This window comes from Oreochromis niloticus, linkage group LG22, assembly GCF_001858045.2.
Source record: "Oreochromis niloticus isolate F11D_XX linkage group LG22, O_niloticus_UMD_NMBU, whole genome shotgun sequence".
NCBI lineage: Eukaryota > Metazoa > Chordata > Actinopteri > Cichliformes > Cichlidae > Oreochromis > Oreochromis niloticus.
This window is the reverse complement of record NC_031985.2, coordinates 10,365,111-10,391,001: the sequence shown is the minus strand read 5'-3', so window position 1 is coordinate 10,391,001 and position 25,891 is coordinate 10,365,111. Positions and strand designations below refer to the sequence as shown.

At 39.8% G+C, this 25,891-nt stretch overlaps 2 protein-coding genes across 2 annotated transcripts in view; both read right to left on the bottom strand.

Moving 5' to 3' along the window:
* The window catches only part of LOC109196562 (hepatic lectin-like), a 78,735-nt gene that overhangs the window by 26,487 nt on the left and 26,357 nt on the right, over nt 1-25,891 (bottom strand). The gene's annotated exons all lie outside the window — the stretch shown is intronic.
* On the bottom strand, nt 10,524-15,162 carry LOC109194210 (hepatic lectin-like). Its single transcript, XM_013277112.3, has 7 exons — nt 15,059-15,162; nt 12,992-13,072; nt 11,783-11,896; nt 11,526-11,594; nt 11,179-11,330; nt 10,944-11,068; nt 10,524-10,854 (listed from the first exon to the last, which is right to left on the bottom strand). The coding sequence occupies exons 1-7, from the start codon at nt 15,120-15,122 to the stop codon at nt 10,677-10,679; spliced, it is 783 nt and encodes a 260-aa protein (XP_013132566.1). The 5' UTR covers nt 15,123-15,162; the 3' UTR covers nt 10,524-10,676.

Below are 25,891 nucleotides of genomic sequence, written 5' to 3'. Positions count from 1 at the left end.
AGCACATTTCTTTGCCTTGAGACACTCGATTCACTGACATTCATTTTTCATTTTTCATGTTGAGAAGCTTCACCACATGAACATTTAGAGCAAATACACACATACATAAAATAAATGGTTCCAAAATACCAAAGTGTAGGTGTTTGTGTCTATAATAGTCCATCACTCAGCCAATAGTAAGAGCCGCAGACACATTTGACAAACAGGAAACATGAAACAGAGTGTAAAACAAAACATCACACATGCTAATCGTAGTTCCTAATTTTGTTTTGCTGTAATATCTTTCTTTTATCTCACTTAAACCTAAGTGACTAAACAACAACAGCTGGCTGTAAGCTAAGATTGTGCCTGTTAATTCTGAGCTCAAGCATCATGAAAACTTCTTACATTAGATGAGAGTTTATTTGCTCAGAGTCCAACAAAGACATCTTCAAAGAAAGCTCCACTCATGCCAGTGTTCCAGCTTAACTGGTTTTCTACATTAACTAGTTCTCCAAAGATTGATTCTGTTCATCTGGGTTTTTAGTGGGAGAAACGTTTCGTCACTCATCCAAGTGACTTCTTCAGTCTCAGCTGACTGCAGGCTTCCCCAATCTTATAAACAGTACATTAATTAACCACACGTACATTAACTAGTTAGATTTGTTGACCAACATTCCAACTTTGCATCTGCAGATTCGTCAGTTTCTGCAAGTATATCATACAATTTGACCAGATTTAAGACCTCATGGGATGCCATCTCCAGTTCATGCAAATGTATTCATGCATAGGTGTCAATATTATCTTCAGATGCAAATTATGCTGAATAAAATATTTTTAATATTTTTTAAGTTAAAATAAAAACTCGGGGGGGGGGGGGGTGCCCTCGGCCTCTCGGCCTGGGGCTCGGTCACTCTGGCACAGCTGGCTGCCGGCGGAGCTCACGGGCACATCACTGCAACCCCCCCTGGCTTCTGCGCCGCGGCTGCTGACTGACCCCTCATCTGGGGCTCTCCTCGGCTCTTTCCAGGAGAGTGGCACAGTTGCCCCTCCGTTGGTCTTCCTTGGTCTCTTGTTCTCTGGGGGTCTCTGGTTGTCTGGAGCCTGGATCTCCTCCATACCTGCTTCATGCCCTGGAGGACGGGGCTATGGCCCCCCACACCCTCTAGCAGATCATTACATGAAGGAACCTTTTAAAAACAAGCGCGCTCATGCTCACAGGTGTACACACGGGTGCTCACACACACAAACTACACCTTTTTTGGCTCCAACCTCAAAGCACACTGTGCGCTGTCGATCCTATGTGCTGCACAATAATATTCAATATTTAGTATTTACTGTTATATTCACATAGATTATCATGATGATGTTGTTTATTATATTGCTCTCTTTTTCTTTTCTTTTTTTGCTTGTTTTCCCTTTTTCTTTCTCAACAGGTGATCCAGGTGATTGATATATGTATTTTTTGTCTGTTTGTTTTGTTGGTTTTTGTTTTTTGCCCTTTATCACCGTTCCTCTTCCCCATTGTTTTTCTTCCCCTCTTTCTTTCTCCCCTTTTTTTCCCCCAGTCATGTCTGTCCCGTGTGTAGTAAGTGAAAATAAAATAAACAATAAAAACAAAGGTGAATCAAATAGACCAATACGGCAAGGCCGGGATGGTCCATTTGGTAAAGTAAATCCGTTGGGCATCTTTCTTCGCCTTTAGACAATAATTCTGATGGCAATAATTCTCTTTTAATAAATATCTTAATGTCATGGTCCTGAGTCTGTTGACTCAGGGTTTTGTGTTTATTAATATTATCCTATGTTCTTGTATGCTGTTAATATTTGCTAGTTGTTAGGTTTTGGTTCTGTACTCCCTCTGTCCCTCTGTATAAAGCCCATGTCTCTGAGTTTGTGTCTTTACATGTGTGTTGAGTTTCCTGTTCTATTGTCTGTGTCTTATGTCAGTGCATTCAGCTTTGTGTCTAATCATGCTCATTAGGTTCAACTGTGTCTCTCTCCTGTGTGCTGTGTTCCTCGTTTCCCTTTGTGCTTATATAAGCTGTGTCCCAAAACCTAGGCATCCTTCGGAGGACCCGGCCTTTGTGGTCTACGCGGGCCGGGTCCTTCAAAGACCGAGAAGGCCGGAAGGGCGAGGCTGTGAAATGGGACGGTCTAGCCTTCAGATTTGCGCCACCGCTGTCTCGGTGAAGTTAACTTCAATATAACAGGACACTGCCGTAAATTCTCGACCATCTCACACTTCTGTTTAATCAGTTTCTGTTTGACGTTTATTCAGCTGTGTGAAAACCCCGGAGGAACCCACCCCAGGGATTGATAAAGTTTTATTTAATCTAATTTAACAACTTTGATCTCAGCCAAACCGATTTACTCCGGAACAAATAAAACACTGAAAAAAGCCAAACAATTACATTTTTAAGTTGTCTGAGTGACTTATATATCATGTTTAACCTGAGTAGCGAAAAACTGCGGGGGTCTGAAAATGATGAAGCCAGGAGTCCGCTGTTCTCGCCGGCTCTAGTGACCCTTGAACCCCCGGCTAGCTATCAATCTGGTGGGTAACAGACGTCTCCGAAAACGTTGCAGCACTTTTGCAAATATGCGATGTCCTGATAAACCATGCAGATATTTGAAGTTTACATGGCAACATTGAAAGTTTATCTTGTGACCCAGAAAGAGTAATAAGAGTAATATTAAAACTTAGTAGTGGCCACCATTGTTGGAAACTGGAATTAGCTGGGCCGCGCTATGAATTCTGGGATGTGATGGGCACGAAGGACACACCCGACCCATCCTTCAAATCTGGGGAAAAGGAGGACTACTGGGTGCTGGAAAAAATATTTATCACGATATGAATTATTTTATATCACGATAACAATATATATCACGATATATCACAATATTACCACAATGTTTCCATTTATTCTCTGAAAAGTTTGACAAATTTCATTGCTCATTTTTCTCCAACTTTATTTTGAGGAGGCATTTAATGGAACTGTCACAAATGAGAAACATACATTTTAGTATAAATGCATCAAATGAAAACAGCTGTGGCCTTGACATTTTTTTTCAAAATCATACATTTAAAATGAATTGTCAAAATAAACTTTTTAAAGTGCACAACAGTTTCAAGTTTCTGAGAATAAAACCCCAATTTGCACAAAAGTTCAGCTATAAAAAATAAACACAAATTATTTCTCAACTTTCTGAAATCTGTAACCTTGTAATGCAAAGTTTGCAAACCAATATAAAGTGACAAAAGTAAGCATCAGGGTTGAACAGAACTCTGTTTAAGGCATTAACCATAAATAAAAGTGCAAACAGAAAATGGCTACTTTGCAGAAGTAGATATGTTACTGTCAAATTTACAGGTTGAGTGCAAGGAAGACTAGTTGGTCAACTGTGTTTGGCTTAAGACATGACCTCTTACGTGTGATGATGTTCCCACTCGCACTGAAAGCCCTTTCAGATGAAGAACTAGTAGCAGGAATGCACAAGTACTTTTTGGCCAGCCTGGCCACCAATGGAAAGTTTGTCTCATGCTGCTTCCACCACTCCAGCAGGTCAGTCTCTGAGTCAGGCCCAGGTGTTTGAAAATACACGGAGAGCTCCAGTTCAATGGATGCTCTGCTGGGTTGGGACTGGGTGGTGGATTGACCTGCCTTTTTGAAGTAGCCACCTAAACTTTTCTTTTTCTTTGTGGGACGAGGAAGCTTTGGATCATCTTCAGCAGCTGGGGGTGAACTGGAGGCTGCTGCTGTTTGTGCACTTTCTGGTGCTGTTGCTCCTACCATGTCCACCAGCTCTGCTGCAGCTCTCATCTTTATGAACTCCACCCTCTCTTCTTTGATGTACGCTGTCTTAAACCGTGGATCAACAAGTGTTGCCATGCCTAGGAGGTTGTTGGTGGAATGGTCATCATACTTTTCACTGAGGTACTTGAGGATACCATCTTTGACTGCTTTTGTGAGCTCTGTGTCTCCATCCTTCTGACTGAGGATTTCGTTGTTGAAGAGGTGCAGAACTGGCTTCAGAAAAGATAAGCTGACATAACTCTCCCCCGACAAAGCATCAGTAAACTTGAACAGTGGACCCAGTGCCTTGTTCAAGGACTCCAGCAATGCCACGTCTTGCCAGCTTGGGACCAGATATCTTGTCTAAGTCAAATAGCACAAAAGAAAAAACGGTTACTTTCATGAGGTGGAGAATCTAGGCTGCAAACATAATCAGAATCCACAATGAAAAGAATAAATGTCCAGTGGCTATGTCTGACCTTCTTGTCTGCAAGGAGAACCTGTGAAAGAGCTTTCTCCTGCTCCAGGAACCTCTCTATCATCATCTGCCACGAGGCCCATCTTGTAGGGCTTTCAGTGATGAGAGGATGAGGAGGCAAGCCCAGCACTGATTGTGCTTTGGCCAATTCACGTTTTTTCTTCCATGACTTGGAGAAGGCACTCACCACCTTTTTACACACTCCAACTGCTCATTCCAAAGCCTGTTTTGTAGATGCTGGTGTGAGAGCTTTTAGAGCATTATCTGTTGAAATAAAACAAAAAAGTATGTTATAATATATTTTGACAGCAACTTTATTTTTTTATCATAATGTATCATTTAAATGACTTAAGAACTGATTTAATAATTAGATACTGTGAGCAGCTAGCATCACAATTCATTCTTTACCATGACAGGCAAAAAAATATAAATATATATATAAAAATTGTTCAATAATGTTTTGTACATGGGCTGATCTAATTTAGATTTACTAATATTTTTGTTGCTACTATATTACAACACAGTATTACACTAAGCCATTTTTAGATTGAGGTTGAATTCACTGAGATTCAAACTCGTCTGACATTTGTAGTAGATTCAGCTGTGGCATGCCCATGCTGCCTTCCTGCCTAGTTGGATGATGATAATACCCCATCAGCCTTTTACAGCTGAGGGGCAAAAATGCACTATCTGAAGAGGATGCCAGAAAAGGAACGTCAATCAAATGCCAAATGAATACTCAACTCTCTCAAAATAACAACAACAAAATAAAAAAAAGTACAGACCAGAAGAAAGCAGGTGGTGGACAAGAACCACCTGATCAATCAGTCCAAGACACGAGTCATTAAATTCAGCAGTTTTCTTTTAATCTGTGTGGTTTTAATGAGCTTTGACTTCTATCTTGTCTTTCTTTAAGTTGGGTTGTATGATATAAAGTGGAGCCAACAACTTATCAGTCAATATTTTTTCTTTTTTGTCAGTTATTTAACTCTATATACATCTTTAACTCTCATTTTTCTTTACTGTAGATATACCAAATCATTATTTTCTCTTTTTTAATGCTGAGATTATATTTTGATCCATTTTATTGATTAATTTTAACCGTCGTTTCCTTTTCATTGAGGGAAGATCTTTACTAAACTGAAGCGAATGTGTCACATTTCTACCACAGAAAACTGATGTCATTTTTTTCCATCTGTGGTTTTCTTAGTTGCAAACGTCCACTGAAACCACACAGAGACTAAACCTCCTCTACACTGTCGGTGTGTATAAAACACACACAGGGTCATTAGCAAAGACACACAGAAAAAATGTTGAGTTAAAATACCATTTTTAAGCTAGTGTTTGTCTGATGATGACCACTCAGATCTGTTTGAAGCCCCCTTCTCTTCATCACATTCATGTTCTGATCTTTAAATAGCCGAGAGGGGACAAACAAAGAGAAAGGAAGCATCATACACTAAAAAGAAAACAGTATGCAGGGCAGGTAGACAATTATAGATACATGACCACAAAGGTAGTATTTGAAGTGTAAGTTGCAAACTGTCTTGTTGCTGCTGCTTACTTCCAAATACCTCTGTTAGGTATGGCGTTATTTTAGTATCTCTATTCTGAGCGCACATAAAAAAAATGTTGCAAGCGTAAATGTTGCGTGTTGAGGAGAAAATTATTTTGAGCGAACAAAAGTTTAATTGAGCGAACAAAAGTTTAATTCATTTCTGCATGCAAGAAATGTATTTCAGTGTTTGGGACTATCCATATACACACACAATAACAGCCCCTCTCGCTCAGTTGTTGGTATTTGCTCTTGCTCAGATCTCTGCTCTGTGTGCTGACAGACATCTGCAGACCTGCTCTCAGTAGCTGTGTCCAAATTCATGGGCTGCATCCTCCTGAGGACGCATTTGTAGACCGATTACGTCACAGCGATGCGCCGAAGGGTGTCCAAATTTGTAGACTCCTCCGAATGCACCCGACAAATGCATCCTCCTTTTCCCCGAATTTGAAGGATGGGTCAGGTGCGTCCTTCGTGGCCCACCATATCCCAGAATTCCTAGCGCGGCCCAGCCAAACTCCAGTTTCCGGCAATGGCGGCTGCTACTAAGTTTTAAAATTACTCTTATTAATCTTTCTGGGTCACAAAATAAACTTTTAACATATTTTCAGGCGAGAATGTGGGTGTGTAAACTTGAAATATCTGCTCGGTTTATCAAGATATCGCATATTTGCAAAAGTGCTTCGACATTTTCAGAGATGTCTGTTACCCACGAGCTCGATAGCTAGCCGAGAGCTCAAGGGTCACTGAAGCTGCCGAGAACGGCACAACTTCCAGTACATCATTTTCAGATCACCACGGACTTTTGCTACTCAGGTTAAACGTAATATATAAAACACTTAGACAACCGAAAATGTTATTGTTTGGCTTTTTTTCAGTGTTTTATTTGTTCGTGAGTAAATCGGTTTGGCTGAGATTAAAGTTATTAGATTAGATTAGATAAAATAAAACTTTATTAATCCTCCGGGTGGGTTCCTCCTTGGTTTCTAAACCGCTGAATAAACGTCAAACAGAAAACTGATTAAACAGAAGTGTGAGATGGTCGAGAATTTACGCCAGTGTCCTGTTACATTTTAGATAGCAAGGAGCAGACGGCTGAGTTTACACCGAGACAGCGGTAAGGCTAATCAGAAGGCTAGACCGTCCAATTTCACAGCCGTTTACTTCTGGCCTACCCGACCTTCTGAGGACCCGGCCCACGTAGACCACAAAGGCCGGGTCCTCAGGAGGATGCAGCCCATGAATTTGGACACAGCTAGTGTGTCGTTCGCGCTCACAACATCTCTGCTTCGTGCGCGCTCAACTCTCTGTACACCGTTATAAGTGTGCCACAAAACCAACCAATCACAGACTTGGATGCAAAAAATTCTGATTGGCTGTTTTGGTCTCCAAACACCTCGCTAGCTACTGTAGCCAAACCCAGGCAAATATCCCAGAATGCATTTCATCCAAAACTCAAACGAGGCAGTTGCAGAGGAACACAGAGTGGCAGACTTTGAAACATTACTCTTTCTGGATCACAAAATAAACTTTAAGATATTTTCAGGCGAGAATGTTGCTTTATAAACGTCAAATATCTGTTTGGTTTATCAAGACATCACGTGAAGCAAAAGTGTTCTTACGCAGTCTTTCTCAAAGTGTGGTACTAGTGGATACGTGGGCTCTTTCTGGTGTTACGCGGGAAATCTCTGTTTTTTTTAAGATTAAATAATATATAATATAATAATTTAATTTCATATATATATATATAAAAAATGAGATACATATACTATATCTCATTTTTATAGCCATCTGAACCAAGGAAACCACAAAGACCAAACATGAGAAGGTTGAACAGGCACGGTGAAAAGTGAAATACTGAGTATACATAGAAAACTCGAAACACTCCAAAATGTAAAATACTTACAACAGAAAACCTAAACATGAACTCAAACTAAGAATTTTAAACAGCAAACAGATCAAACTCCAGGACTATGATGATCCCAGGTCATCAATAAGTGTTAGTTTTCTAGTGGCTACTCGGGTTCATGTTTTCTTTTACCTTACTAACAACTAAGTCATTGTTGGGTTACATTAGGATAATTTTAGACATGTGATTTGAATCAGATGCTCAACTTTTTGAAAATGTCTTAATCAATGTTCCCTCTAAGCTGCGCACGTGCGCAATTGCGCACTGTTGGCACGGTCTCTGCGCAGAGAAAATCTGTGTTGCGCAGACAAAAAAAAATCTAACCTGAATTGAAATGAAAGTAAATATGTGCCGACACCGGTGTTTTAGCTAGCAAAGCGGCGTGGCTGATGTGGAGTGAACCCACGTTAATGACAACGTGTACAACCTTTGGAGATGTGAGCAGGACAGACGGAACAATTGACGGAAAAAGTGTGGACTTTATACCAGTTTTTAAATTGTGTTGATAGGCCACATAAAACCAGAGTTATGATAAAAAAAAAAATACTCTTCCTGAATACTGTCGTTGTTTATATTTACTGCGGGAAGAAACGGTAAAAACTGCGTTTTATAAGGAAAACGCTTGAAAGCACTCTCCAGTCTGTGAGCAAAGACGAAACCAAAACACCCCACCCTTTCCCATTGGTCGAAAAATGTACCATGTCGACCAATCAAAACATGGCATTTAGTTGTTAAGAAACGGGAGGAAGTTTTAGGAGTGACGGCGGTGTTTTGAGATGTGAGAGATTTGCAACGTTTAGCGCAAATCTTGTGTTGTTAGTGTGTAGTGTAGTCAATAGTTTTGTTGTGTGTGCCAGAACAATGAGGCGACTGCTGAATGTTACAGGTGTTACAGGAGTGATACATCTCCTGTTGTCAGGCCTGCAGGTATCAGGCTGCTGTTCTCCTTTATCTCATAGTGGACAGAAATTATTTTTTGGAGTGGCACAAATAATTTGTGTGGCATCAGATTTGATGCAGAACAGCTGATTGTTCTGTAAATATTTTGAAATGTTTGTTTAAAAAAAATTTAGGTAAAGAGCTGCAAAAAACTTTGTTGTTTGCAAAACTCAGTAACTTTTTTGAAGAAGTAACTATATAATTAATTGCCCAACATCGGTCTTTATATACTGTATTTTGCAGACAGAGAGTTACAGGACTCTCTCCCAGACCACAGACTCAGACTCATAATACAAGTCAGAGCTTTATTTAAAAAAAAAAAAAAAAAAAGTTGTTTCCAAAATTGTAATTCAAGTTATTTTTACTTCCAAAAGTGTTAACATACTACACAGGTCATGAACAAGATTTATTTTTAAATTTTCATTGTAAGTGGGCTAAAGCACTTAATTAAAAGTAGTCTAACAGAAATGTAAATGCTGTAATTTTATTATTTTAATAAACCATGTAACTTGGATGGATTCAACGCTGGCGTGACCACAGTGCACACGTCTGATGTCGCTCACAGTGGTCCAAGGGATCGCTCAGGGAGTTTGTGTGTTCGCTCAGACACATGAAAAATTAGAGGGAACATTGGTCTTAATTAAGTGAAAAAAATTAAATGTTTGTGTACCTTTAAAGTCTCTTTGGGCTGGTTTGCATTTTGGCTTTGTGTTGTTAGCTTCTTTTGTCATTGGTGTTGCCATATGAAAAGAAAGATCGTATGCTTGTCCTCATTAGGATAAAGATCTGTGTTGGTGTGCGGGGCTGTAGGTTTACAAACACTTTAAACCAACAGGAAACATCAGACATTTGGTATCAGTTAATCACATGTTAAAATGTCACACATGGTCATGGTCACTTCCTCATTTTGTTCTGTCTTGATACTTCAGGCATCTGTTTAAATGGTTGTCTTTCTTTCGTTTGTTCAAACTGATGCTTGTCTGATCACACAGATCTTTTTGAATCTTGAACTTTTTCTACTTCCTCATGACTTAAATTTAAGTTTTTAATTCTTTATATATTTACATGCATGTACTTACCTTTTATGTTGTTCTGTAGATAGTTGCTCATGCTGAGGCTTCAAGATGACCAGAGTTAGTCTAGTTGTCTCTGAATAAACAAATAAATAAATTATGTCTTTTACTCTTTAGATAAAAACGAGAGCTATAGGATTGGGTGGAGTTCTCCATGCTTGAAGAAATAAAACTAATCACAGACTTATTTTTGTTACAGCAGTAGTGTCTCTCTCTCTCTCCTCCCCTGCAGGATTTCTTTACCTCTGCCCACATAATTACAGGTGCACCTTTTAGAGAGAGGAAGGAGAGAAACGCAAAGGCGGCAGTTAGACCATTAAAGGGAGTGTGTGTGCTGTCTGTCGATGCAAGAGGAGGACCGCTCGTCATCATGATGCTCCTGCTGGGGACGGAATCCAGAAAGTGTGTTTTTATGACAGATTTGCACCGGACTTGATGGTAGTTGATAAACTCTTACTTTTTAAATTTCCTTTCAGAGATAACCTGTTAACCTTGGCCTCCTTTTACCCTGATTGTTTTCTACATTGTTTTCATTAAATCTTACCCCTTCACCCCAAGAACCTCTGGATCCTAACATATGAATTTTGTAATTTTGCGTTCAATAAACGGACTAACACATTATCTGATTCTCGGCACCACACACAATGAATTGAAAATTGAATTGAAATTGAATTGACATTGGTGTGACCTGTGATTTTTTTTAATTCTTAAAAGAAAAAACAAGGAAAAATATTAAACAATCTTTTAATATTTCACAGATGTAAACACTGCTGCAGCAAAACATTACCTCAATAAACACATATAAAAAAAAAGTATAACTTAAATTTATGTTAGTATGTTTCAGTTTTTTCTACAAAACATTTGCTAAGTGATTTTTAAATGTTTGTCACAAAAAAATAAAGAATCACACAGTATCCTGTTTCCTGTACAGTTTTACAGCTGAAATTCAGACACATACAATTTTATTCTGTCCTTTTGCTGCTGGTTTCTCACAAATACTTCTGTGAGACACTTTGCAGGATGTATCAGACCAACTCTTCAGGTAACCATGACTTTTATCACCCATCATTACACAGTCGTCCTCTCCCCAGTTGTCCGGCTCAGTGTCGTTCCAATAAGATAAACTAGGAGATGAAGATCAAAAAGAATTGGCTCAGTAAACGTTGCTAACTTTAATTTTAGAAATGGGATTTTTTTCCCACATTAATCAAACCTTTTGTTCAGTGGTGATCCGTCCACCCACAACCATCTGCCCTGCTCTGCTGAGTCTGTCAGTCCGATCCAGAACTTGTCTTCATGATCCGTCATCATGCGTCTCACTTTTTTCCCCAGGAATTCCTAAACAGGAAAAGTTGATCAAAAGTATTTTGTGACACTTTTCTCTGCTGACGAAATGTAAAGATGTGGTTAAATATGTGAGAACCAAAACTTGCAGCAGTGTTTAATACCTGCTCCTCTCTGCTGTCTATCTTAACCAGGTCTCCTCCTTTAGCTCTACACTCATCTCTGCTCTTGTTCCAGGATGATTTATTGGTAGAGAAGTAATAGCACTTTCCTCCATGTTGCTCCCAGCCTTCTTCACATTTAGAACATGGATCACCTTTGAAGATATTAAAGCAAAGACTTCAGTCAGGTGGAAGAAACTGTTCATATCTGTATAATTTGAAGTCAGCAGGAAGCTCCTTCTGTCCTGCAGGTACAAATCACGGTACTGTTTCTGTGAGTCCATCAGTGTTTCTTTAATCATCATCAGAGGACACAAATGTTTAAAAGAATAAATCCATAACTTATTTACCTGTAACTTCAGGAGGTTGTGGACATGTAGGCTGCACCGTGCTGCATGGTTTTGTTTCTGAGTCTCTTTCTTGTACCATAAAGGAAATGTAGATTAGATTTTTATTAGTTATTTAGTCTTTAGGGCTTTTTTGCACAAGATAACCAAAGTCTAACTCAAGTCAAATCATTGATGAATTGTTCTTAAATTAGTTTTAGTTCTGCTGCAAACATTACTGAGAAAAAAATATTTTTAATCAGAAAATTGTGCACACTCACTGGTAACACAGAGGGCAACAACAGCAGCAGCCAGAAGAGCACTGAGAACCAACAGGGCCACTCTCTCTGGGGTGACCTTTGACCTTGTGCTCGTCACAGTTTGTTGAGAGGCCTCTAAACATTCAAATGGAACACATATATCACAAAGATGTGAGCATGAATATGTACAGGTTGTGGATTCAACAATATGAACACATGATTTAATTCTTCGTTGCCTTATGTAGACAATGATTTGATAACTTATTTGTGTTTGCCGTTGGTATTCTGTTACAATATTTCTACCAAATCTTCATCAAACATAATGTAAACCAGTTACTTAACTGACCAATGAAACTCTTGATATTATGAATCTCTTTTGTTTTTTAATACAGTAGGATCTGTACCATCCATCCATTTTCTTCTGCTTATCTGGGGCTGGGTCACCAGGACAGCGCCTAAGCAGAGAAGCTCAAACCTCCCTCTGCCCAGCCACCTCCTCCAGCCTTTCTGGCGGAACATCAAGGCGTTCCCAGGCCAGCCAAGCGATATAATCTCTCCTGCGTGTCCTAGGTCTGCCCCGGGGGCATGCTCGAAACACCTCACTTAGGAGGCACCCAAGATTACCAGATGCCAGAACCACTTCAACTGGCTCCTTTCGATGTGGAGGAGCAGCGATTCTACTCTGAGCCCCTCATGGATCACGGTACTCCTCACTCCTCTAAGGGAGAGAGAGGCCAGTAACCCTTTAAAGGAAGCTGATTTCTGCTGGTTTCATCCATGATCTTGTTCTTAAGGTCACTACCGACAGCTCGTGACCATAGGTGAAGGTAGGGACGTAGACCGACTTGTAAATTGAGAGCTTCACTTTTAACACTTAGGTCTCTCTTTACCATAACTAACCGGTACAGCATCCACATCACTGCAGCCACAGCACCCTGATGGGGGAGTAGCGGCTCTCCCTTATCCCGTCACTCATGAACAAGACCCCGAGATACTTAAACTCCTCCACTTAGGGCAGGAACTCATCCCTGACCCGGAGTGGGTACTCCACTGAACTCTACTTTATAGTATAAAGTTCCTTGAGGCTACTGTTTTGGTGCTAGATAAATGAACCTGAATTAAACTGAAGCTTGTAAATAAAATCCTGGGCTGACTTAGGCAGAAAAACTAAGCACAGGGAGAAAAATGTAACCAGGAGACAAGAACTGCTCATTACTGCTCTTTACCTACCAGGCAGCTCTGCTGAAGAGGTCTTTGAGATCCTGATGCCTGAGTAAGTCAAATCAGCCAGAGAGGAAACAGGCTCTGGGCCTACAATGTAAAACGTAATTGCTATTCAATATCACGTGAATTTCTGTTAACTTGAGATAAAATATAGTTTTAAAAAAATATTAGTGCTGTCCGCATTAATCATGTTAAAATGACGTTAATGCCATAACCGCATTAAAGCAGCAAATCTAAGTTAGTTGGAATATTAATAGTGTTACCCATTAATATTCCAACTAACTTAGCGAGTTAACGCCGGATCGCCCATGCGAGGGGCTGCACTGCGCTAAGGCATTAATGTAACGTGTTGATGCCGTGCAGCCCCTCGCATGGGCGATCCGGCGTTAACTCGCTAATGGAGATTTGCAGCGTTAATGCAGTTATGGCGTTAGCGTCATTTTAACGAGATTAACGCTGACAGCACTAAATAAGACATATATTCACACTAAATTCAAAGGTAACACTTTATAATGAGACCCTAAGGACATGACAATGAAATGTAATTTTGATGTGTTTTTTTTTTATTACAATGTAATGTTATTTACATAAAAAATACTTTGGTACAATAGAATAAAGAAAGTAACAAGTCAGGTTTTTACTAGAAACAAAGAAATTATTTTACTGTAAAAAAGAAATTAAGTATGGCATTAGTACATTTACAATACAATGTAAGTAATTTTAAGTAGTTCTTAATTTCTTAATTCTTAATTTCTTAGTTCTTAATTTCATTGTGGGCGATTGTGGCTCAAGAGTTGGGAGTTCGCCTTGTAATCGGAAGGTTGCCGGTTCAAGCCCCAGCTTGGACAGTCTCGGTCGTTGTGTCCTTGGGCAAGACACTTCACCCGTCGCCTACTGGTGGTGGTCAGAGGGCCCGGTGGCGCCAGTGTTCGGCAGCCTCGCCTCTGTCAGTGCGCCCCAGGGTGGCTGTGGCTACAATGTAGCTTGCCATCACCAGTGTGTGAATGTGTGGATGACTGGTTGTGTAAAGCGCTTTGGGGTCCTTAGGGACTAGTAAAGCACTATACAAATACAGGCCATTTACCATTCATGGTGTTTTTGCAGAAGAAGAAAAAGCATTTCTACATCTTACATCATATATACACTGCACATTTGAGGACGTGGCCCCAGTTATGTCCTTTTATGCTCGAGCTGATGTGCATGTTGCATGTTCTTTTCCTTTTCCCCAACTTTATGTACAGGCAGGCATACAGTAGTGATTTAATATAGTTTATTGTTAATGTTCTGTTTAAGCAGTGAATGTGGAAGGAAAAAAGTTAGACTTGGCTCCATCATTAAAAGAGCACATAGGCCTACACATTTTGATGGCATTTATTTTTTCTTTTAAGTTACAAAGAGTGAACAGTCCTTCTCACATTTATATTTATATAACAAAAGTACAACTAAATAACTGAACATCCATCATCCACATCGACATAATGAACATTAAATAGAGATGTAAAAATATCAAGATAGAAAAAGGCAGGAGCAATATGGCCGCGTACAGTACAGCACATTTACAGTGTAAGACGGGGAAATATTGTGTTTTTCTTGTGAAAAACTACCATTAAAATTATGCACTAATTAAGTTACTTACTTTGTACTTAACATTACTCACATTGTATCCTTTCTTTGTTTCCTGTAAACACCTAACTTGTTGCCCCCTTGTTTAAGTGTACCTACATTTAAGTATTTGGACATAAATATAATATATATACTTGTATTTTAAAACATTAATTGAAATTGCACTAAAAATACACAGGGATTAAGCCATTAATAATAATAATATTGGATTGCATTTATATAGCGCTTTTCAAGGCACGCAAAGCGCTTTACAATGCCACTATTCATTCACTCTCACATTCACACACTGATGGAGGCAAGCTACAATTGTAGCCACAGCTGCCCTGGGGCAGACTGACATTAGTCACATTATAAAGTGTTGCCCATTAATATTCCAACAAAAAGCCAATAATATTACGATGCATGTTTGGTAAACATACCTTTAATAAGTTCACAAATAAATCAACTCACCTTTGGTTTTCCTTGTCCCTCTTTTAAATTTGACATCAGAATAAACTATTTCAGCTTCAGGCATTTTACTGCTGGGTGACCATCGGTGAGTCTGAAAGAGACGTTTCACAAGACACAGACAAAATGGAAAACTAAAAAAAAACCTTTCTGTTAAATAGACAAATGGGGAGGACTTTACGAAGAACTGTTCCAAAATACCGGACTTTTTTTTTTACTCGTGGTTATTTAAAAAATGCTCTACTTCCTTTTTTATGTGAATAAAATAAATCACAAATTTTCCATAACACAGATGACATTGAAGAGATGATCTTTTTTGTTGTTTTAATGGTTTCAGACAAGTTTTATTAAGGAGTTGTAACTTGATATTTGATCAAACAAAGGAAAGATAATAAGCTACATAACAGACGAAGATACAATAATCAGCCATCTGCTTGTCCTGCTACTGTGCCTCATTGTTTTATCTCATAAAATAACCTTTCTCCCTTCTCGTTCTTTCTCTCTCTTCCTCCTTTTGCTTTCTCTTTCTATCCTCTATAATTGTGAATGTGTCTGTGTGCATGTGTGTGTGTTTGTGTGTGTGTGTTTTGTTGCATAAGTGAAGGGTTGCCAGGGTCTCTCTCCTACTAATCTTGCATAAATGCCATTTTATCTGCTGATACCTGGTCACATTTGTCCAAACTTTTGGTCATTTTGGCACACAGCAAGGTTTGGCAGAATTACAACTATCCTCCATTTTTATAAGCTCAAAGATACTTTGACAGCTGACTGACAGGCAGTGTCAGGATGAGCCCTGTTCTCTTGTTATTTCATGACAAATGAAGCAGAAAAAGACACAAATGAGTTTTCTTGGCACGACACATCGTTCCCAGCAGATACCCAAACAGGAGCGCAAGAGGCTGCACTGTCAGCAACAATACAAGAGAGAAGACTGACTGCACCTGGCAGATTAGAGCAGACTGATGATGCAGACAAAGCTTTCTACGACTTAAAATTTGCTAAAAATTTGCAACTTTAGGATTATCATATCCTGATAAACCAGACAGTAGATGAAAAAGGTGGATACTTGAGCTCTGTTTCGATACAGCAGCACGGGGAATGACAAATACCAGCAGGCTGTCCTCTACCTGCAAGCAGTAGCAACAGCTGAAAAGGAAGTATTTATTAGCTGCTCATTGGTTATATTATCTCACTATATTACTGGAAAGGCTACATTTCACAGTAAAAGATGTGATATGCTAAACCCAGCCTCACTTCTCCACCATACTTGCCATTGGGGGGGGGGGGGGCTCTCTCTCTCTCTCTCTCTCTCTCTATGTATGTATATATATATATATATAGATATATATATATATATATACATATATATGTGTGTGTGTGTGTGTACAAAAAACTTTTCTCGGATGAAACTCAGATAAAATAAATGACATTTCACCGGGTGTCCAACTTCAGAGGCTGCATCCACCTGAGGACCCAGCCTTCGAGGTCTAAGTGGGCTGGGTCCTCCAAAAGCCGGGTAGGCCGGAAGTGAGCAACTGCGAAATTGGACGGTCTAGCCTTCAGAATTATGTCACAAACTCTCTCGGTGGACTTTAATAAACTCAGCCGGCTGCTCCTTGCTATCTAAAATATAACCAGACACTGCCTTAAATTCTCGACCATCTCACACTTCTATTTATTCAGTTCTCTGTTTGACATTTATTCAGCTGTGTGAAAACCCCGGAGGAACCCTCCCGAGGGATTAATAAAGTTTTATTTAATCTAATCTAATAACTGTAATCTCAGCCAAACCGATTCACTCAGGAACAAATAAAACACTGAAAAAAGCCAAACAATAACATTTTTAAGTTATCTGAGTGACTTATATATCATATTTAACCTGAGTAGTGAAAGACCGCGGGGGTTTGAAAATGATGTGCCGGGAGTTTGCTCTTCTCGCCAGCTCAGATATTTGAAGTTTACACAGCTACATTCAGCCTGAAAATATGTTAAAAGTTTATTTTGCGACTCAGAAAAAGTAATAAGAGTAATATTAAAACTAAGTAGCTAAGCAGCACTTGGCAGGGCCTGGCGCCTGTTGTTCGGTCAGGCCTCTTCCAGGGCGTAGGGGGCCTTCGGACCTCCGGGCCTGCGGCTCGGTTCACTCTGGCACAGCTGGCTGCCCCCTCTGGTTTCTGCTACGTGGCTGCTGGGTGACCCCTCGTCTGGGGCTCTCCTCAGCTCTTCCCAGGAGGGTGCCACGGATGCCCCTCCGGTGGTACTCCTTGGGCTCTCGCACTCTGGGGCCTCTGGATGTCTGGGGCCTGGATCTCCTCCATGCCTGCTTCATGCCCTGGGGGACGGGGCTATGGCTCCCTACACCCTCTAGCAGACCATTACATGGGGAAACCTTTTGAATACAAGCGCGCTGATCCACACAGGTGTGCACACGGGTGTTCACTGTCCATAGACATAAACTACACCTTTCTTGGCTGCTACCTCAAAGCATATTGTGCGCTGTCGGTCCTGCATGCTGCACCACAACATTCAATATTTAATATTTACTGCTGTTTACACTTAGCTAGAGTAATGCGATGGTGTTGTGTTTATTATGTTGCTCTTTTTTTTTGCTTGTTTTCTCTTCTTTTTCTCTCAACAGGTGATCCAGGAGTTTTTTTTTGTTTGTTTGTTTTTTTTCTCTCTTTCTCCTTTTAAGCCCTTTCTCACTGTCTCCACACAGAAGCAGATGGTGAACCACAGGAGTTTATAGCAGCTTTCCGAAATCTGTTCCCCCAGACCTGACGTACAGGACACACCGCTGGCTAGCTCTACTCCGGTGGTGTTTGTGGATGATTCGGCATCATGCAACCCAGACAACGCAGTAGGATATGCAGTGGTCACAGAACATTTCATCAGGATCATTATCATCTCACTATTCAGCTCAAGCAGCTGAACTTGTAGGATTAACAGACACATGTTAAATGACTTAAAATCAACCAGTCACCATATAGATATACACTACCAGTCAAAATTTTGGAGACAGCTTGTCACTTAATGTTTTTTTTCGATATTTTTACTACTTTCTACATAGTAGATACATACTGAAGATATATGAAGCAAGATGCATGGAATTATGTAGCAAAGAAAATATTGATAACTGTAAGTATGTCTTATATTTTAGATTCCTGACAGTAGCCACCCTATGTTGTTGACTGCACAGCAAACTCTTGGCCTTCTCTCAGTGAGCTTCATGATGTAGTCACTTGAAATGGTTTTCACTTCACAGGTGTGCCTTGTCAGGGTTCATTTGTGCAATTTCTTGTCTTCTTAATGGAGTCGGGACCATCAGTTGTGTTGTGCAGAAGTCAGGCTGGTATTTGCCAACTGTTATAGCAAAAACCAATCAGCTATGTAAAGAGAAACAACAGTCCATCGTTACTTTAAGAACTGAAGGTCACTTAGTCCGGAAAATAGCTAAAATTTTGCATGTGTAGCCAAGTGCAGTTGCAAAAACTATCAAGATCTACGATGAAACTGACTCACATGAGGACCGGCCCAGGAAAGGAAGACCAAAAGTCACCTCTGCTGCTGAGGGTAAGTTCATCTGAGTCATAAGTCTCAGAAATCCCAAGTTAACAGCACCTCAAATTAGAGCCCAGATAAATGCCACACAGAGTTCCAGTAGCAGACACAGCTCTACATCTACTGTTTAGAGGAGACGGTGTGAATCAGGCCTTTATGGTCAAACTGCTGCTAAGAAACCACGACTAAGGAAAAGCAACAAGCAGAAGAGATTTGTGTGGGTCAAGAAACACAAGAAATGGACATTAGACCAGTGGAATCTGTGCTTTGGTCTGATGAGTAAAAATCTGAGATCTTTGGTTCCAGAAAAGGTGAACAGATGTTCTCTAGATGCATGGTTCCCACCGTGAAGCATGGAGGAGGAGGTGTGATGGTGCCTTGTTGGTAACACTGTTGGCGATTTATTTGACACTGAAGGCACACTGAACCAGCATGGCTGCCACAGCATCCTGCAGTGACATCCGTCCCACCCGGTTTGCGTTTAGTTGGACCATCATTTAGTTTTTCAACAGGACAACGACCACAAACAGACCTCCAGGCTGTGTAAGGGCTATTTGACCAAGAAGGAGAGTGATGGAGTGCTGCACCTGATGGCCTGGCCTCCACAGTCACCTGACCTAAACCCAATCCAGATGGTTTAGGATGAGATGGACCACAGAGTGAAGGCAAAAGGGCCACCAAGTGCTCAGCATCTCTGGGAACTCCTTCAACACTGTTGGAAAACCATTTCAGGTGATGACCTCATGAAGCTCATCGAGAGCATGCCAAGAGTGTGCAAAGGAATCAAAGCAAAGGGTGGCTATTTAGAAGAATCTGAAATATAAAACATGTTTTGAGTTATTTCACAGTTTTTGTTTAATACATATGTGATCATTCATAGTTTTGATGCCTTCAGTGAGAATCTAAAATGTAAATATTCATGAAAATAAAGAAAAACCATTAAATGAGTGTGTGTCCAAAACTTTGACTGGTAGTCTACGTCCTGCTATCGCTGTCACTGTCTCTGTTGCTCTTTCACTCTTCCTCTTACTGGCTGCTGATGCCACTTCTCAGCTTCACAGTCAGCTGCCCTAACTCCAACTCCTTCCCTGGGCCCCAGCAGCTACTGAAATACTGAAATAGGCCCTCTGACGAGACTGTGAAGCTCATTCCACAGCTGGCTGAGATTCAAGACCATAATTTTGAGAAAATTTTCAGTTCCCTGGAAATCCTGAGTGTTCTCAAAATGGAGAACATTATGAGCACGCTGATCATCCTGTACCCATCACTCAGGCAACAACCTGAATCCCAGCCTCCAGAGTTGAATGTGGGCCTCGTGCAGCCCCAGCCTCAGTATCCAGTGTAACCTCAGTAATACGAGTATCATTTGCAACTTGTGCTGTCTGGGCAGCCTGTGTATCCAGGACCGGTCTCTTTACTATTTAATGGTTTCTGTTGTTTCTTAGTTGACTTTTCATTTTGTGATTCACGACCTTTTGGTTTTTTATTACAACATAAAAGCTTGACCCAATTTAAGTCATGCAACAGGACAATGACTATTTTCATTTCTCTGTTCTTGAAGATAAACATCACAGTTGACTGCTTTATATGACACAAATGTTATTGTCTTCAACTTCTGCTCTTTTCTAATCTCTGTGTCTCCTCTTAATATTCATCAGGTGAAGCTCCTGACTCTTAACATGCAAAATGAAACAGAGGGTCAAAGGTCACCTCAGAGAGAATTGCCCTGCTGGTTCTCTGTGTTTTCTTTGCAGCTGCTCTCATTATTCTTTACATCTCTGTGAGTTTGTGGTTTCCTTCAAAGTTGTGATACACAATAAATTAAATGACAAACAGAACATTAACAATAAGGATTTAAGCTATTATGATTTGTTATGATGTTTTATTAAGTCTCTCTTTTCAGTATTTGAATACAAACGGGAAACAAACAGGAAAAATAATCATCATGAAATCCAAAAACTTGGAAAGAACAACAAAAGCTATCTGCTGCTGCCCTCAAGTGCCCAAATGACAACATTTTAGGTTTTTGCAAACATATATTATTATTTATTATTATGTACAGCTTTGGGTAATGATCTGTTATATGTTACTATTCAGATTCAGAAGACTTTATTTATCCCTGAGGGGCAATTGAGAACTATTACATGAAAAACAGCCTACTATTATTACAGTTTTATCTGCTTACACTACACATATTTGCACCCACTATATCTGGAACACAGAGCAGACGCAGAAAGTTTCAGAAGTGACTCACTGTTGTTCGTTTATATTTTCACCTGCTGTGTTTCTTGCTGACAGAGTTGTTGTAAAATATTCTTTATCTGTTTTGATCCACAAAGTATTTGTTTCTCCATTTTAATGAATCAGTGTTTGAACACATGAGAACCAGAGAAACGCTCGAAAACCTCAAAGATGCTAATAAAAATTTCACAGTTAAACATAGACGACAGGTACAATGCAGATTTTGGCAGACTCGGATCTTCAGTCTAAATCAGTATGGATTTCTCTCTCTCTTTCTGTGTGTGTGTGTGTGTGTGTTAGCCTTAAAAGTACACATCAATTAGCTACAGTTTCATTAAAATAGGACAGTGAAACTGTGGTGGGGCGTGGTCTGCGGTGCCGTGCAGGGAGGGCAGACGCACCTGCACGGCATCCTTAATCATGCCCGCCGAGTTAAAAACATGGGGAATCAGGGGTTGGTGTGTGTTGTGGTGTGATGCAAATCAATAAAGATGGCTCAAAACACTGATCCCTGGACCTGCCGTGCCTTATTCACACCACAGAAACATTTTGGGGATTTCACATAACCTCAGGTGATGCCTATTACAGAGTGGGAAAACCAGCAGTGATCCTCTTATCAAGCACAAAAACGCTTGATGTACCATCTCTGACCCTCTAGTTTTAACTAGAGTTGGATGTCTCGAGACTTTATCTTTTGAATTAGTTAAATGTCAGAATAAAGAGAGACAGAGCTGTCTACTTTTTATCACTTTCATCAAATTTAGGAGTACATATACACTAAGTTTATTGTTAATTAATAAGAAAACTCCAGACGATTCCATTCTGAGCTGAAGAAGCTTCTGATAGGTTAGTAGAGTCCATGTGAGTAACTTGGTGGCACACCTGTGGATGCATATAAGGCAACACACAGAGCCTGTTTCTTTGACATGGGAAAATCAAGAGATGTCAACCAAAACACCAGGAAAAGAATTGTGGATCTCCATAAGTGTGGCTCAACTTTGAATACAATTTGGTGCCATTTACAATTAAGAAATACATATAGTTTTTCTCTTTACTCTTAAAGTTAACAAATATGTTTTTTTATATTTATCAATCTAAAAAATAAACATTTAGTCTGATTTGATGTTACAATTAAAAAAGTGTTTGTGTTTTTATCTGAAGAGTATGTAAATATCTGGTTACAACTGTATATTTGATGATGTTGGTGTTTGGTTTGATTGTCAGCACAAAGAGGGAGAGAGAGGAACAGAGAGGGAGATGGAACAAGAGCCAGGTGAGACAGACCGGTTAGTCAAATGGTTGTTTGCCAAAACATCTAGTACCTAGTGTATCTTTTTAGATACCATTTGTTACTTTTCAAATTCTATATTTATTAAGTTATGCAGGCTTGCTTGTCCTGCATATGTGATATTTTTTCCTATATGAAGTCATTCTTTTTTGAACAAAACTCAAAACAGAGCCTATAAATCTTTCAGTCATTTCAAAAGCGTCAGCTCTAAGAGCCGTGCTTAGAGAGTGCTTTGTAGTGAATCAGAAGAGTTGACTGCCATTGAGCGAGAGCCAGCTCCTCACTTAATTTCCTTTTGCTGCTCAGCTCTCACGCAGTGGCTCAGCTATGCTCCAAGATTGGAGCATAGCTGAAGATATAGGATAATATCAGTATGTGAAAAACAGAGAGGGTGAGAGACGCGACAGTCAAGTGGAGTGTGCGTCTGTCCTCTCAGTAAGTGAGTTAGACCGTAGACAACGGTGAGGAGGGCTGTGCGAGTGCATCGCAAAAACCTGAAACCCATAAACGAAGCAGCATCTGGCTGCAGTTTAACACTAGGTTTACTATCCTGCGCAAATTTGCGTAACTTCCCTAAACCCAATACCCCCTAGAATTACTGGCTTTTTTATTTTCTGGTGCAAGTCCCGAGGTGTTAAGCACCCCTGCTGAGATTTTCACAGGTCGTCAGCTTGTTTCTCCTACAGCTTTTGTTGGGCAAACCACCCATTGTCCTTGAGGCCTGGCACATTTGCATTTGCTCACTCAGAGTTGCTCAGATCCAAGGCAGGCCAAACCTCTGTGTTACAACTTTCAGAAATGCCTGATAGAAATGCTTCAACTTACTCATGAGATTTTGACCACATTTTTTGCGGAAGTCACAACTATACTGAATGCACGACCGTTGTTGCCAGCTGCAAGAAATGCTTGGTAGGGAACAGCTGTTCCCTACCAAGGTTCGTTTCAAAGTTTGAAAGACTTTGAAATAAAACAGACTTGTGTACCCATATATTGTGAATGTCTGTCTTTTCTATGTAGGTTGTAACACAGAGGTTTGGCCTGCCTTGGATCTGAGTAAACAAATGCCAATGTTGCGCACACACACACACACACACACACACACACACACACACACACACAGCAAATCTGCATTTATTTGTCCCACAAGTGGAAAATCTGCATTGTCATTGCAAAAAAGTGGACAGAGCAAGGTATAGAAAGTGCACTATACAAACATTTTATATATATATATCTATATATAGATATATAGATATATATATACATAGTTATACACACACATGCATAGTTATACACACAGACACATCTATATCATATATACACACACACACATATATATATATGTATGTATATATATATCACCAGTGTGTGAATGTGTGCGTGAATGGGTGAATGACTGGATATGTAAAGCGCTTTGGGGTCCTTAGGGACCATAAAAGCGCTATATAAATACAGGCCATTTACCATTTTACCATATATATATATATATATATATATATATATATATATATATATATATATATATATATATATATACACACACATACATACATAGTTATACACACACACATATATATACATACATATATATATATGTGTGTGTGTGTATATATGATATAGATGTGTCTGTGTGTATAACTAGACTTTATGCATATTATATAAGGTGTGGCTATATAAATATATAAATATATGTACAACTCTGTGTATATATGTTTATGGACAGGCATGCAGGCAGGTAAGGAAGGAAAGTAGCCTTGCAGGGAAGGAAAAACTTGAATCTCTCATGGTTAGGGGTTGGGGGAGGGTGTGTTTGCACAACAAAAGCAGGAGAACAATGGAGCTGACGACCTGTGAAAATCTCAGCGGGGTGCCAAGAGGTGTTAAGGTCGGGGGGAATTTACGCAAATCTGCGCAGGCCAGTAAATCTAGTAGTAGGGACTTGCACCAGGGAAAAAAGGCTCAGTAACTCTAGTGTTAAAGACTTTTTTGTCACAGTCTTGGTCTCGTCTCGACCTGGTCTTGGTCTCGGTTTAGGCTGTCTTGACTACAAGTCTAGTTTTAACTAAAGAGCATCAAGAGTTTCACCTGATTAACATTTAGAGGAGACACAGATGTAAGAGTTCAGGAAAGTGCAGAACGTGGATACAATAACATCAACATCAGTTCAATATAAAGCAGCAGAATCAGAAAATTAAACCAACAGATGCCGTTCCTCTAGACTGTAGTGCTGTAGTGGAATTGTCTACTGTGAGGTTAAGGCCATGTCCCTGATCGTGTGACAGGATGTAAACATTGATGGTGTCCCCCTCAGCTGAGCTGTAATATTAGCCAGCTGCGCACTTTTTTTGAATGATGGTTGATGGTTCTCTAAAGAGTAAATATTTCCTGCTAAACTCCACACAGGTCATGATTTATGACAAGAAATGCCGCTACTAACTTAAGTTTGTCACAGTACTTTTTGCTTATTTACTTGCTTGTTCACTTCTTTGAGCAATACAAGGCAAAGTCCATAAACTGTAAATTTAAGTGTTTCTCTGTTTATTATTAATTAACACTTCTATCAAGTGTCAGACTAATCAGTTGTATCGAGATAAAATATCAAACACTAAAATGCTCAGTTACTCCTTTTATTCACACTGACATCTATTACTTGCTCAATTTTAAGGCAACATTCAATCCTTTCTTCGTTTCTCCTGTAAAATCAATAATAATTAATTAATAGTTTCTTCTGTAGTTGGGTGATGTATTTGTTGATTCAGGGGAATGTAAAATGTGTTGGGATATTTTTAAATAACAAAAATTGCATTTGAAAACACTTGAATACATTTCAGAGGTGCTCCCACATTTCATTTTATAATAATCAGATCAAAAAGGAAAAAAAAAATCAGATGCACAAGATTACTCACATTTTTTTATTATGTTAATTTTTTCTGTTTGTGACATTACTTGAAAAAACTGCATCACTCCGCTCTGGTGTTTAATAGACTGAATTTCAGACACATACACACTGTCCTTTTACTCCTGCTTTCTCACAAATACTTCTGTGAGGCTTTGAGCAAAATGCATCAAACCAACACTTCAGATCTTTAGCTCCGCCTTTTTCTCCCATGCCCACACAGTCCTCTCCATCAGGATGTTCACCATCTGTCCCTGTCCAGTTGTCTGGCTCATCTCTGCTCCAAAACTGCAGCCTAAGTGAAAAACAGAAAGAGGTGTTTCAGTAAAAACAGGTAACTTTAATTCTGGAATATTTTCACAACAATCAAACCTTTCATTCAGTGATGATCCATCCGCCCACACCCATCTGCCCTCTACTGCTGAGTCTGTCAGTCCGATCCAGAACTTGTCCTCAGCTTCATTCATTACATCTTTCAGTCTTCTCTCCAGGAAAGTCTGATCAGTAAAAGATGATGAAAATTACCTCGTTAGACTTTTCTGTGCTGAGAAGGTGAAATATAAAGATGTGATAAAACGTGTGAGAACATGAACCTGCAGCAGTGTTTCATACCTGCTCCTCTCTGCTGTCTATCTTAACCAGGTCTCCTCCTTTAGCTCTACATTCATCTCTGCTCTGTTTCCAGGATGATTTATTGACGGAGAAGTAATAGCACTTTCCTCCATGTTGCTCCCAGCCTTCTTCACATTTATAACAAGGATCATCTTTGAAGAGATTACAGCAACGACTTCAGTCAGGTGGAAGAAATCACTGTTCATGTTTGTGTGAACTTAGCTTGAAGTTTGTGTCTCAA